At 37.8% G+C, this 15,221-nt stretch overlaps 1 protein-coding gene across 7 annotated transcripts; it reads left to right on the top strand.

Moving 5' to 3' along the window:
- The first annotated feature begins 156 nt into the window (after window positions 1-156).
- Window positions 157-14,697, top strand: WDR53 (WD repeat domain 53). Of its 7 annotated transcripts, none has more exons than XM_079156257.1 (4): window positions 225-243; window positions 5,592-5,662; window positions 5,806-6,087; window positions 10,318-14,697. In XM_079156257.1, the coding sequence occupies exons 2-4, from the start codon at window positions 5,657-5,659 to the stop codon at window positions 10,912-10,914; spliced, it is 885 nt and encodes a 294-aa protein (XP_079012383.1). In that variant the 5' UTR covers window positions 225-243; window positions 5,592-5,656; the 3' UTR covers window positions 10,915-14,697. The 7 variants fall into 7 exon arrangements, with proteins under 7 accessions (XP_079012378.1, XP_079012383.1, XP_079012377.1 ...); XM_079156251.1 differs by lacking the exon at window positions 225-243 and adding exons at window positions 653-732; window positions 1,363-1,399 and having other exon boundaries at window positions 5,592-6,087; window positions 10,318-14,694; XM_079156253.1 differs by lacking the exon at window positions 225-243 and adding exons at window positions 665-737; window positions 1,363-1,399 and having other exon boundaries at window positions 5,592-6,087; window positions 10,318-14,694.
- Window positions 14,698-15,221: the final 524 nt, after the last annotated feature.

Here is a 15,221-nt window from a genome sequence, read left to right as displayed (position 1 = left end):
TCCCCCGCGGCTCAGTGCAGGCGCCGGAACCGCCCGACTCGTCCGGCCTCCTCGAGGCGCGCCCGTGGCTCCGCCATGCGGGTTGAGGGCACGAAGCAAGGGCGCACGCCCAGCTCGCTTGCTGTTCCTCTCGGCCCCGGATGTGACTGTTCGGCTGAGGCGCCTAGCGTTCTACGCTTGGTGGGATTGGACGCGGCTGGTGAGGTCATCAATAGGAGCCCAGGAGGAGAACGGGAAGCGCAGGTATGAGGCGGGTGCGGGTGGGTTATGGACTGCGTTCCGCTGCCCTTTCCTCCTTTTGCTGTAGTATCCCCGTGTCCGGTCTCTTGGGCCCCTTTGCCTATGAAGTTTTACTGTAGCATTTGGTCCCTGTTAAGTCTCCAACTTAACGTAGGAAACTTCCCTTTTCTTGCTAGCCAGTTTCTAGCGAGGCACGTTCGGTTTGGATCGGATCCTTTTCCTTTACCTTGGGCATCTGGAGCCGTCTTTTCCTGGTCTTAATTCTCTCTCTCTCTCTCTCTCTCTCTCTCTCTCTCTCTCTCTCTCTCTCTCTCTCTCTCTCTCTCTCTTTCTCTCTCTCTCTCTCTTTCTCTCTCTCTCTCTCTCTCTCTCTCTCTTTCTCTTTCTCTCTCTCTTTTTTTTGTCTGAGGCGGTGCTTTCCTGGTCAGACCCGCTGCTTCTTCTTTAATATCGGTACTTACCACAATTTCTGACCCAGCATTCATTCAAAAAGTAAGGTGATTGGCTTCATCTGAATACCCTCTTGACAACCACCCCCCCATCCCCGCCGCAAGTTTGGTTAACTTTAAAGTGCCGTTTTAATACTATAGAACTGCCGCCTTTTTTTTTTTTTTAATCAAAATGTATTCCCAGATCCATCGCTTAGTAGACAGATTAAGGCATTGTGTTTTAATTGAACATTCCAATGGGGAGAATGACATGGAGATCATATTACAGATGGTTTCATGGACGGGAAAGAATTTCAGCATTATTTGGTCATAGTACGTTTCCCTAGAGGGCCCCAAAAGTTTTCTGACAGCCATTAAAGAACACATAGGAAAAGAACAATAATCAACAGCGTGAGCCGGGTGCCATACTAGGTCTTTTACACTGTTTTGTTTTTTGGTTTTTGTTTTGCGAATTCAGGGCCTTGCTGGCTCTATGCAACTACTCTACCACTGAGCTAATCCTTATCCCTCTACTCTGGTTTTTGTATAATTCTCAAGACAATTCAAAGCTAGTAATTATAATAGTAGGGTTCACAGATTCCCTTAGTAGTCAATCACCTTCAGTGTCTTGCAATCTTTATGTAATAAGAAATCTTGCCTGAAACTTGTGTATAATCCATTTCTTTTTCTCCAGTGAAAACAAGAACAACAACCTCCATCCCTCCTGTTAGGTAATTACCTGTTTATTTCCAGTACCTTCTTCCAGATCTCTTTTTCACCAGTCTCAGTAACCCAAATTCTTTTCGTTTTTACTGGTACCAATGTCAGAGCCTTTCAATCATTTTGACTACTATTTCTTTTCTCCACTTCAAGACCAACTTTAGGAAACCCAAACCTGTGAAGGAACGTTGACCATTGAATATAGTGATGGTGACTCTCTGGTATTACCTGAGCATTGAACCAACTTTTGTCTGAAAAGACAGTTATGTTTCTTTTAAATTTGCAAGAATAAAGTAAAGTTGATGCATCAGAGAAGGGGGTAAAGAATCATGCAAAATCAACAGATATAAGGCACTGACAAGGTGTGGTGGTGCACTCCCTCTGTAGTTCCAGCTACTCTGGAGGCTGAGATAGGAGGATCCCTTGAGCCCAGGAATTTGAGATCTGCCTGGGCAAAATAACAGAGTCCTGCCTCTTTTTTTTTTTTTTCTTTTCTTTTCTTTGTGTGTGCATCCCTGGGATTGAATCCCCTGAGCTACATCCCCAGCCCTTTTTAATTTTTTATTTTCAGGCAGGGTCTCAAAAAGTTGTCAGGGCCATCCTTGAACTTGTGGTCCTCTTTCTCAGTCTCCTGAGTAACTGGGATTAAAGGCCTGAGCCACCACTTACGGCAAAACTCTCTTTAAAAAGGTGTGGTGGGGGGGGGTAGGGTGGGCACGGACACTTGAAGAAGTGGGTTTAGTGTTGTTAATCGAGATCACTCATTTATTAGACTTTGAACTTTATTTTTTCTCAAAGTACAGGTAAGGTAGAGCCTTTGAAAGATCCCATGAGGTAATTCTGGTGTTTTTCTAGTCCATCATGTAGGTGACTCAGTGGCAGGCCATCCCCCAAGTGGCCCAGGTAGAGTTTCAAAGTAGAAACAGATTAACTTTATCACTTCCTCCTTTTCTTTTTATAAATCTCTTACCTGCTCATCACCCTTCCCCATCCCCCATATCCCTCATTCTGCCATCTAGCTATTCAGAACTGTCACCTGTGGCACTCAACCCTCAAGTTGCTCTCAAGATACCACACCTTGCCCTCACCCACTTAATGATCTCATTAAGTGTTAGAAGGGAGAACTCTTAACTAAAGTAATTTATAGTAGAATATTAGCTGCTGTGCTTGATCCTTAGGCAACTGCATAGGAAAAGAGAAGCTTGTATGTTTGGTACATGAATATGGGGATACTCATACTTAATCTGTTTCAGCTAAGCTTTCTAGCTCGTCAGAAAAATAAGAAACAGTAGCCGACTAACAACTCATTCCTGAAAAATTGTTTAATTGAACCCAATTGAATACATTTTCCTTACTACCTTTCTACCATAGAGGTCTGTTTAATGCTTTTTGATAGTGGTCTTTGGGTGAGTTCCAAATAACAATTGTGTAAACTAAGTAAACAGGTGGTTTTGGAGGCTCTTGTTGAATCCCTGATCAATACTCCAATGACAAATGTTGATTGACTAAAATTAAAAGCCTTACTGAGTGTATAGATTTTTAAGTTTTTCTTAGCTTTTTTTCTTTTAGCATTTCCAGTAATACATCTTTTTTTTTTTTTTTCCTGACTAGGTAGGTGACCAGTAAATATTACCTGTATGATTTTAAGATTAGAAATTTAAGGAGCTGTTCTTGGATATTGTGGGTTTAATACAAGAGTTACACTTGGTTCCATTAGGAACCATGTTGTTGGTTATAATACTGTCTCTAAGCATAAAATCCACTTATTGCCTAACTTCTCACACTTTGGGGTGAGCTTAACCAAACGTACCTTTAAAATTGAGTTAATTTATTTCAGAAAAGAATGATATTAGGAAGAAAATCTGCTAAAACTTTTGTCTGCGAGTCAACATTTTATTTGGATCTCCTGTGAATAGAGTTGTATTAGAGAAATAAAAGTACTAGAATCCTTGTCTCATTCATGTCCTGTCTAAAACCTGAAATCTCAGTAGGGTTACCAAACCTGAATGCACACACAAAAAAACAATGCATAGAATCATACAGTATAGACTTCCTGATTTTTTGCGGGGGAAGGGAAGGACTAGATATTGAAACCAGGGTTACTCCACCACTGAGTCACATCCCCAGCCCTTTTTATTTTTTATTTTGAGACAGAGTCACTAAGTTATGAGGCAGGTTGGCCTCTAACTTGCTATCCTCCTGCCTTAGCCTCCTGAATTGCTGGAATTACATGATACACCACCACACCTAGTTAGACTTTCTGATTTTAAAGTTGATTCATCATAGCAAAATTGAAGCCCAAATTCAGTAAAGAAGTGATCAACACTCTAAAAATTAATAAATTTGTGACTTAAATTGCCTTTCAGTGATTAAATTTAATATTTTAAGTTAGGAAAGCATCTTTATCAGATGATGTGACAGTTCCTATGCATAAAAATATACCTTCATTTAAAATCATTAAGGGGCTAAGAATGTAGCTCAGTGATAGATGGTGTGCTTAGCATGCACAGAGCCCTGGGTTCCATCCCTAGCACCAAAAAATGAATAAATAAAATCATGTGTCTTTTCTCTTTATTTATATGGAGCTTTTGGCAAGAATCTTTGTTATGGCAGAAGATTATTTAACTACCATTTAAATACTTAGCAAAATCAAACCACCAGGCTCCCTCTCTTTACCTTCCTCTGAGTCATTTCCTCTGTAAGACTCCTTTAAATCTTTGTTTCAGTCTCTCTTTAATTAGTTTCCTCTATATACTAATTGAACGCTTCTGCTGAAAAAATGTTTGGTTTTGTCTTTTTCCCATTTTATATTCTTTATGAATATTGCTATCTGATTTTCTGACCATGTTTCTGTTAACCTTGATTACTAATATGTCAGTCTAATTTTTTTTGCAGTCTAATTAGTGATCGTGCATGTGAAAGAGATAAACGAGTGTGGCAAAAAGTAGGAAGAAATAAGCAGTTTTGTATTAGAGTACAAACTTTAGGCAGATTGCCAGGTTGTTTTAAATGATTTTTTGAAACATTATTAAGAATTTATCTCTGTACCATTGGGCTAAATTCAAGTATCTTATCTTGAAAGTAGTAAAGCAGCTCGGGCAGTTTTTCTTTGGTTACTTCTCCCTTGGCTTGTGAAATGAAAAAGTAAATTTGTTCCAATAGATTTGTTTGCTTCTTTCATCTGACTGTTAGAGTTGTATAAATTGCCAATTTCCTTTTTGGCCCTGACCAATAGACAGTGGAGACAAGACAGTATTATGTGTCATTTCCAGTCTGTATGTCTGGGATTCCTAGAGTAGGATAAATCTAAATTCTGTACATTTATACTACTATTGTATAAGTGCAGGTAGGTACTAATATGATTTTAAAATCTGTGAATACATTTAAAAAGCAGTAATGAATTATTAATAGCATTTGGTCATTTTCTGTACTTTCAAAAAATACTAGCAAAACTTCTGTTAAGTGAAGTTCTTAGAAAAGGGTCTTCATTATTTAAATATTTATACATAAGATCCTTTATATTGGATCTTATGTATAAATCCTAAGAGCCAGGTGTCCTTGGACAAATTATTTAACTTTTCTGAGATTCGGAGTTTTTTAAAATTTGTTTTTGTGGTGCCAAGAATTAAACCCAGGACCTTGTGCATGGTAGGCAAGAGTTCTACCACTGATCTATACCCAGCTTGACTCAGTTTTATTATTTGTAAAAATGGAATAAAACTAATCAGAAGAGTGGTAAAAGAGTTTTCCTAATTTGAAATAAATACTTTTAGTATTCTTAATGTGAGTCTCCTCACATTAAGCTTACTTGGGTTCCTGATGGTAAAGGAAACCTTCTTAAGCACATGCCAGCTAGTATACCTCTGCTTTCAACTAGTATGCCCTGCATTCAACTAGGTTTTTATAAACTTGGTCTTTAAATGTTTTTAAAATTGTTTTGAAGATATCTTTTTTAAATTTTTAAATTTTATTCTACTTAGTTGTACATATACATTCTAATTAGTGGAACACATTTATACATTTTGATAGATGATATATAAATAAGAGTGTAATCTCATTTTTCTGATTATACATATTTCAGGATCACATCAATCTGAAGATGTCTTTTTAAAATAATTTAAATGAAATGCTGCTTATTACATTTGTCTCCTACCATCAAATTCTCGTATAAAACATGATATTATAGTATTTCCTCCTTCACAGAGTCTCCTGGGCCATTATGGCAGTGAAGTGGACTGGTGGACATTCTTCTCCTATTCTCTGCCTGAATGCAAGTAAAGACGGGCTAGTGGTTTCTGGAGCAGAGGGTGGAGATCTCGTGGCTTGGAGTGAAGATGGTACTCCTTTAGGACACATGCATTTCCAAGGGGCTGATGATGTTACCAGTGTCTTATTTTCTCCCTCCTGCCCCACCAAGCTCTATGCGTCACATGGAGAAACCATTAGCATACTGGATATCCGGTTGCTCAAAGATTCCCTGGACCATTTTCATGTGAATGAAGAAGAAATCAATTGTCTTTCATTGAATGAAACTGAAAACCTTCTGGCTTCTGCTGATGACTCTGGGGCAATCAAAATCCTAGACTTGGAAAATAAGAAAGTTAGCAGATCCCTGAAGAGACATTCCAATATCTGTTCTTCTGTAGCTTTTCGACCTCAGAGGCCTCAGAGTCTGGTGTCATGTGGCCTGGATATGCAGGTGATGATTTTGCAAAGAATACTTGTGTAACTTCTGAATGGGATTTGCTAACAAAATGATGTTTTTGGTTGGTTGTTTTGTTGTTCTTGTTGTTTTTTGGTTTTGGTTTTGGGGTTTTTTTGGCAGTGCTGTGAACTGAACCCAAGTCCTTGCACATACTAAGCATATGCTCTACCAATGAGCTACAGCCCCAGCCCCCAGAATCAAGTTATTGACCAGGCTAAATATATTGCATTTTCTATTCTGTACTCACATGTCTTATCCATTTATGAACCATAGCTTTACTTCTAAGTTGACTGCTAACCTGACAAAGCATAGTAGATTTTATTCACAGAGTAATTATTGATCCTTTAGCTTTCCTTTCTCTGTGCTTTAAAACATTTCTAAAAACTTAGGATTCAAATATTTGATTCTGAACAAACAAAGGAGAGTGCAGAAGGTAGAGTTGATCCACACATTCTCCACAAACTGTGTTACTTAAAAAAAAGTTGGGGCAATCTGGCTCTGTTTTTACTTTAAAATTCTGGAATACATTAATTGAAATTGTATTGATGATGACAATCAGAGCATTATATTCAATGCTAGGTTTTAAAAGCAGCATCACAAGTTAGCCCACATTCAGAGGAAGACCACCAGAAAAGTAGATATATCTAGAAACCCCACTATGTGTGGGAGCTGGAGGTGCTTTGTTTTCTTGAGGTTTAAAAATGAAATATACTAGTTTAAATGGCAGAAGTCACAGGGAAGCAGGTTTTGGATTAATAGAAACATTTTTGATAGCTTGAACTTTCCCTTGGTGGATGCACTTCCCTTTGGGAGAGTAAATCTCATCACTTAAGTAAGAATAATCATGATTTCTCTGTTGAGCACATGGTGCTTGCTATATTAGTTGTTTTGGTGCTGGGGATTGAACCCAGGGCCTTGTGCTTGCAGGGCAAGCACTCTACCAACTGAGCTATCTCCCCAGCCTGCTATATTATTTTTAATTGTAATCATACCCTCCCAGATCATTACTTTTCCTTTTCTATAAATGAAATTCAAATTAAGTGTCTACACATCTGCCTGACTAGAAACCTTAGTCTCTCTGGCTCCAAAGCCCATGTTTTTTTCTCTGGCACCTGAAGTATTTAAATAGATTATCATTAGGAATGCTTTAGGAGCTGTGTGTGATGGCATACCACTGTAATCCCAGCTACTTGAAAAACTCTTCTGTTCAAGGCCAGCCTGAGTAACTTAGCAAAATGAAAAATAAAAAGGGCTGGACATGTAGCTCAGTGGTAGAGCACTCACCTAGCGTGCATGAGGTATTGGGTTCAATTCTCAACACCACATAAAATAAATTAATTTAATAAAGGTATTGTGTCCACCTACAACACACACATTTTTTTATTTTTTATTTTTTGGTGGTGCTGGGGATTGAACCCAGGGCCTTGTGCCATATTTTTTTTTAAATAAAGTGTCTTAGTTTGGGAACAGGTGACTTCTAGAGAGTGAATCATTATTTAATAATGACCTATATGCCCAACATATTCTAATTCTAGACATTTATCCTATATTCTCAATAATATACAGTTTTTACTGCTAAGTTTTAACCTTTGCTCAACAAAGGTTCCTGTTAACTAGCACAGGTTTTGTCTTTTTACCTTTTGGTCTTTGCCACTCCCTCCTCCACTTTGTACACCTCTTAGGAATTCCTGAAGCTGGTTTGGTCGTTGTCACAATGGCCATCCCTAGCTCCATTAAGCTACCAGCATTTAATTTAGTTGGAAGGAAAAATTAGAGAGCCTAGCAGTAGGGTCAGTGGATGCCCTGCAGTAATGGGATATCCCCCAGATAATGAAGAATTGCCCTACCAAAAGTGATGTAGTGCTTCCGTTGAGAATCATCTATATAGTGCACAGTTACTCTACAACCTCTAAATTCCTTTTCCATTCCTAGTAGGTTTTTGACCAAACTCTATAAACCTCCTACATTTTCTATCCTTGGGGTGATAATCTGCCTGTGTGATTGTTAAGAAGCACTGCACAGCCAGGTGGATATCTGTTATAAGGAGGACGATCCTGTTGTGTTTTTGACTAGTCATTCTTTCATCTTCCAGCTACCCCAGTTTTTCATCACTGGTTTGTTAATTATTCACTAGGCATGGCAGTTAAATATGCAGAGGTGACCCATTCTCTTCAGATTAGATAAGGAATGAACATTCAGAATTTATCATTTTGCCTCCATTTTTAGGTGAGACATTTTAGTGGCAAGGCAGCTGTTAACAGTCTAGGAAACAAATATGTGAAAGTTAGGTTTAGGTAATGGCCTATTTTGATATGCCTGGCAAAATTGTTAAAAGTTCACTACAGATTAACTTTTGCAGTGGTCTGTGTCATAGCAATAGCAGCTGAAAAAGAACAACCTTTGGGGATTTTTTTGTTTGTTTTTTCTTTTGTTGTTGTTGTTTGGTTTTTGTTTTGGCTCTGGGGATCAAATCCAAGGGTTGGTGTATGCTAGACAAGTACTCTACCACTGAGCTGCACAGCCCCACAATCTTGCTTTTTTTTTTTAAGTTGTAGATAGACACCAAACTTTTTTATTTATTTGTTTTTATATGATGCTGAGGATCAAACCCAGTGCCTCACACATGCTAGGCAAGCACTCTACCACTGAGCTACAGCCCCAGCCTGCTACAACTATGCTTTTAAGCCATTACTTTCTTCACCAAAGTTGAAACTCTAAATTTTTCTATAGTTTTCTTTTAAAAACCTGGTTGTCCAGTATTATTCTAAACTTTAAGAATAACCGGTCTATCAGGGAGCCCAAGAATGAAGACATACTATTAAAAGGGTACAAACAAAAGTTCTTGCTAGGTTAACTTCTCTGAGCAGCCAGAGTTTTATCTCCAAGGCAGCAATTAAATTATTGCCATGTTTAACACACCCAACTTTGTTAATTCAGAAATTATAAAATTATTTCTTTTTTATTTAGACAGGTTTAAAAATCAGGTGAATTGCATTCAAAGAAACAGGGACCTGCCAGACACAGTGGCACATGCCTTTAATCCCAGCAATTTGGGAGACTGAGGCAGGAGGAACTCAAATTTGAGGCAAGCTTCAGTGATTTAGTGACACCCATCTGAAAATAAGGATCTTTTCCTTCACTATCTCTAGCTCTTCTGCTTAGGGTATTAACTACTCAAACAGCTGGTTGGGAAATGAATGTGAAATGCTTTGGGGTCTCTGGCAGTTAAGTCGAATAAAGAAACAAAAAGTGGGCTGGGGATAAAGCTCAATGGTAGAGTGCTTGCCTGGCACGTGCCAAGGCCCTGGTTTTAATCCCCAGCAGCAGGGGTTGGAGGTCAAAAAGCATAAAGGGAATATCTAAGCAGGTACTATCCACATCATTAGTACTTGGAAATAATTCTAAAATTGGTAGAATCTGGAATGATATAGCACATTTAGATGATTTAAAAATCAAATATAAAAATGTTTTATCTGCTGAAAATACATTGGATGCTGTTTGTTTTAATATCTTTGGAGGATAGAAAATACAATCCTGACATTTTAGGGGCTGTATAAGAAAGAACTGGGGTGCCTGCCAATCCACTTAAGCTAGTGGAGTCCATAATGTCAGTTTTATAACCAGCATAGATGAATTATAACAAATTTCATAATCTTCGGCAGTTTGGGGTCCCCCCCTTTTTTTTTGTGGTAGTGGGGATCGAATTCAGGGCCTTGTGCTTTTGAGGCAAGCACTCTACCAGCTGAGCTATCTCCCCAGCCCCCTTGTTTGTTTTTGAGACAAGGTCGTACTACTATTTTGTTCATGCTAGCCTTGAACTGGACTTGAGTGATCCTACTGCCTCAGCTTCTTAAGTAGCTGGGACTACGGGCAGCACCACCATGCTCAGCATAATCTTCAGTTTACTTGAAATGATGAGATAGAAAGATATAGAAACTGGTAGCTGCTTAACAGTTATCCTTTAATGGGGTCTATTCATCATCATTATTTAGGATCTTGCTTTGTAAATTCTACCTCCACATCTGCATTCTAGCTTTAAGTCCAGTTTTAGGTAGCATTCTACTGTCATGTGGTAGAATTTGATTTGCTTTTTTAATACTGTTGGGAATGTATCCAACTGATCATTCTCAGACTACTTTGATGATTTTACTAAAAACTGGACAAGCACTGTAGTTGAGCAAAATAGTAGTACTTTCTGTGATTCTAATTTCATCTTATTTAAAGGTGATGCTGTGGAATCTTCAGAAAGCCCGGCCACTCTGGATTACAAATTTACAAGAGGATGAAACAGAAGAAATGGAAAGCCCACAGTCACCTGGTCAGCTCTTAAACCCTGCTCTAGCCCACTCTGTCTCTGTGGCATCATGTGGCAATATTTTTAGTTGTGGTGCTGAAGATGGTAAGGTTCGAATCTTTAGAGTGATGGGAGTCAAGTGTGAACAAGAACTTGGATTTAAGGGCCACACTTTGGGCGTGTCCCAGGTCTGCTTTCTGTCAGAATCTTATTTACTGCTTACTGGAGGAAATGATGGGAAGATAATGTTATGGGATGTAAGCAGTGAAGTTGAGAAAAAACAGAAGAGTCCTGCAAAACAGAACCATAGAAAGAAAACTAAAAGAGCAACTAACACCAAGCAGGGTGGAAACATTAATGCTTCAGTAACAGATAAGGAAGAACATGGCAAAATTTCACCAAAGCTAAATATTGAACATGGAGAAAAAGTGAACTGGCTCTTAGGTACAAAAATAAAGGGACATCAAAATATATTAGTTGCTGATCAGACAAGTTGTATATCTGTGTATCCCTTAAATGAATTTTAAATCCAATAAAAACTGCGGTAAAACTGTTTCAGATTAAAAAAAATTCTGCTTCACTTAATCTGTTTATCATATGTAAAATGATACCATTTCATTGTATAAATTTTTAAGACATTTGAACAGAAGAAGATAATTGAATAATATTTCATACAGTTAATGACATTAAAATTTGGAGAAAGAGAACTAATATTCATTAAGAATTGACTGTGTACCAGTCATGTTACATGTATTTCATTTCTTATATATATGTACTACATATATTTCATTTCCAACTCAATGAAATGGGTGATTTCCCCCATTTTACTGTCACAGGAATCAATACCTGAATGTTAAGTCATTTGAGGATCCAGGAAAATTTCAGGCACAGTTAGTTGCATGGAAAGACCTTTGGTTGTCTTATCAAGACTCCTGACTTAGGGAAGCCCACATCCTGATCCAAATATGGTTACCACATTAGTTATGACATCAGTTATTTTTATTTCTTTTTTTGTTTTTATTTATTTATTTATTTACTTATTTTGGATACTGGGGATTGAACCTAGGGGCACATTATCACTCAGTTACATCCCCAGTACTCTTATTTTTTATTTCCAGACAGAGCCTTACTAAGTTGCTTGTGATCCTCCTGCCTCAGCCTCTGGAGTCATTGGGATAACAGGCATGCATCACCAAGCCCAGCGACATTAGACATTAGTTATTTCTGAGCCCAGATGTCTTTTTTTTTTTTTTTTCTTTTAGTTATAGATGGACACAACGCCTTTATTTATTTATTTTTTTGTGGTACTAAGGATCTAACCCAGTGCCTTATACGTGCTAGGCAAGTGCTCTACCACTGAGCTACCACCCCAGCCTTGATCTCAGATGTATTGAGAAGCCTTACCAGGTTGTAAGAAAAAAATATTTTGTTCTTGGTAAGGCCCAGAAGTTTTGCTGACAATTGCCTGTCCTGTGTTTCTAAGAAAATATTCCAGGGTCAAGTCAGTTTAGAATATTATGCAGCAATTCAGTCTATGATGCTGGTGAGAGCAAGAATATATTGAAGTGATAAATAAGAATTTCAGCTGTGTGTGGTGGTTCATGCCTTTAATCCCAGTGGCTCGGGAGGCTGCAGCAGGAGAATTGCAAGTTCAAAGCTGGCCTCAGCAATTTAGCAAGACCCTATATCAAAATATTTAAAGGGCTAGGGATATTACTCAGTGGTTAAGCACCCCTGGGTTCAATCCCCAGGACCAAAAAAATAAAAATAAATAAAACGAAACAATTTCTGAATAATCATAAGATAAAAGGTAGAAAAGAGAATAGAGACCAGTGTGTGAGGTCATGAGTAAGTTCCTTTACATCCTACTCTCTTTCTGAATGTTCTTTCAACTTTTCCTCACATTACCTACTCTTAAAAGTGTTTTTGTTTTTGTTTTTGTTTGCAGTACTAGGGATTAAATCCAGGGGTATTCTACCACTGAGCTACATCCCAAGCCCTTTTTGTTTTTTATTTTGAGACAAGGTCTCACTACATTGCTCAGGACTCTATTTGCAAGGGATGGAAACCAAATTAAAATTATCTTAAGGGAGGTAGGGGTATAGCTCAGGGATGGAGCACTTGCCTAGCATGTGTAATGCCCTGGATTCAATCTCCAGCACCATAAATAAGTGTTGACTTAAGGGAATAAAAATCAACTTACTGATTCACATAATTGAGAAGCCCAAGAACAGTGAAGTATGTACTGGTAGGGTTATCTGATGGGACATGAGTCTATAAGTGCCCCGTTTTGTGGAAAGTCTTTCCTAGAGGCAGCAAGAAAAGCCTCAGCAATTTTGAACCTGAAACCAGTCATTTTCAAAACAAGTGTCTTCATGGAGCCCTTTTGGTTTTGTTTAAACTAGCCTGAGCTGGATTTTCACCTTGCCACCAAAAGAATTCCGATCAACTAAGTGGGCAATCAGTAAATATTGTTTGATGTTCTTTCTTGAAATTTAAGGAAAGAAGAATACCATCGTTGTTCTTGAAAAGTTCATTGGCAAAGGACTTTTTTGAGTATTGACTGGAGCAAAGTCCTAATCCCACTACTGGATGGGTTTCTTGGCTATCTTGGACCTTCGTTTCCTTACTTGAAGATAAAGGGGTTGAAATAGACATCCCTATGGTATCTTCTGTGCTATCTTATGAAGTAAAAACAACACCATCACAATATTGTGCTTACTGTGTTTATCAAATGTTTATAACTTAATGTTAAATGCCAGCAAAGAATAGTAATCATGAACAACTTCTGGAGGTTTTAGGAAGATCTTCTGAAATTTACCCAATTACAGCATCATTTTAGTTACTGATTTTGAATAACATACACCAACTCAGACGGCCCAAGCAAAAAGGGAAATTTTACTTTTTACCATCAGGACAAGAGAGAAGGGAGTAGAATTCTCTCAACCTACAGCTGAAATAGAGCTTCCCTTTTCTTCAGTCTCTTACCATGGAAGCCATAAGAACCAAGACAGCTATACTTTCAGGCTCTGAGTCCCTGTAGTCACTGTTTCTACCTAATGACTTTTTTTCACAAAAGACGGCATTTAGGGGCTACATCAGCAACTTATTTCAATGCCAGAAACCAAGTAGAACAGTGTCGCAGGTCCAGGTTCCAACTCCCTTAAAATCAGATTGGTTCCTCTTTGGTGCTTACCCAGTCTCTTTGTCAAGAGGTGTTGTACATATGTGATTATTGCCAAATGGGCCCACTCCCAAATGGGAGGTAGTTCTAAGAGAAGCTTAGCTCAGAGTCAGCTGCCATTAAAGATGAATAGGAACCTCCTGGACTGACCCCAGTGACTTATAACCAACTATTGATACTTTGGTAGTAAGTTTTCAGTGTGAAAATTATAAGCAAAATGAACTGTTCTTGAGTGCCAAACATTTTGCTACAGTTCGAGTGTTTGCATTTGCAAGGAAAGATGTGTCCAGATTAATTAATGAGAGTTTGAGGAAATGTGAGGGTAAAATAAACAAAAGAAAACACCTCTGCCTGACCTTACAGAGACTTTCATTTTTGAATATAGCTTAGCTCTAGTAGTCTGCTGGTCACTCAGGTGACAAATAGGAACTTTGGTGGTTGCCCCCTCAGAAATAGATTTTCAGTGACACCCCCCCATTTTTAGCAGTCTGAGATATGTGCTCCAAAGATAATTAAGTTCTAATCATTGAAACCTTAAATGTTACCTTATTTGGTGATCTTTGTAGTAAGTCATGAGTCTTATGTTAAAAAACTATAATCATGTTTGTCTATTATTCTTTTTATTGGAGTATAAGATGCTTAAGGGTAAGAACTGCCCTATTTCACTTAAGTATATATTGGTATGGCTTGTCCTGGAACTACTCCATCCCCCAACCAACACAAACTTTGAAGCCCCTTTCACAGACTTGTACTGAACTCCATGAGGATAAGTAACTCTGAGGAGATGGAAAAAAATAAAAAAGAAAATGAAAATAGGCTAGAGATTTAAACAGACACCTCACCAAAGTGGATATGTAAATGCCAAAATGAACATGAAAAAGTGCCTGACATTAGTCATTAGGTAAATGCAAATTAAAAACACAATGTAGGATGGAAAAATAGTAGAACGAAACATATAGTATTACCCTATGTATATATATGATTACATGAATGGTGTGAATCAACATTGTGTACAACCATAGAAATGAAAAGTTGTACCCCATTTGTGTACAATGAATCAAAATGCAGACTGTAAAAATAAAAAGGACTTTAATTAAAAAAATAATTTATCCATCAAAAAATAATAATAGGGCTGGGGAGATAGCTCAGTTGGTAAAGTGCTTGGTTGCAAGCACAGGGCCTTGGGTTCAATCCCCGGCACCGGAAAAAAAAAAAAATAATAATAATAATAATAAAATATCTTTTTGTTGTAGATGGAAAAAAATAAAAATAAAAAAATAAAAACAATGTAGGGGCTGGGGTTGTGGCTCAGTGTTAGAACACTTGCCTAGCACATGTGAGGCTCTGGATTTAATCCTCAGCACCACATAAAAATAAATAAAGGTATTGTGTCCATCTACAACTAAAAATATACTTATTTTTAAAAAGCATTAAAAAATGTAAAACATATTCATTAGAATGGCTAAAATCAGGGGGAAGGGAAAAAAATAACAATGAATCAAACAACATTACCTTATGTAAATTTATGATTACACAAATGGTATGCCTTGACTCCATGTACAAATAGAGAAGCAACATGTATCCCATTTGTTTACAATTAAAAAAAAAAAAGGAATGGCTAAAATTACAAAGATTGGCAATGTTGGTGAG

The sequence above is a fragment of the Sciurus vulgaris genome (assembly GCF_902686455.1).
Source record: "Sciurus vulgaris genome assembly, chromosome: 10".
Classification (NCBI taxonomy): Eukaryota; Metazoa; Chordata; class Mammalia; order Rodentia; family Sciuridae; genus Sciurus; species Sciurus vulgaris.
This window is presented reverse-complemented; position numbering and strand designations above follow the sequence as displayed.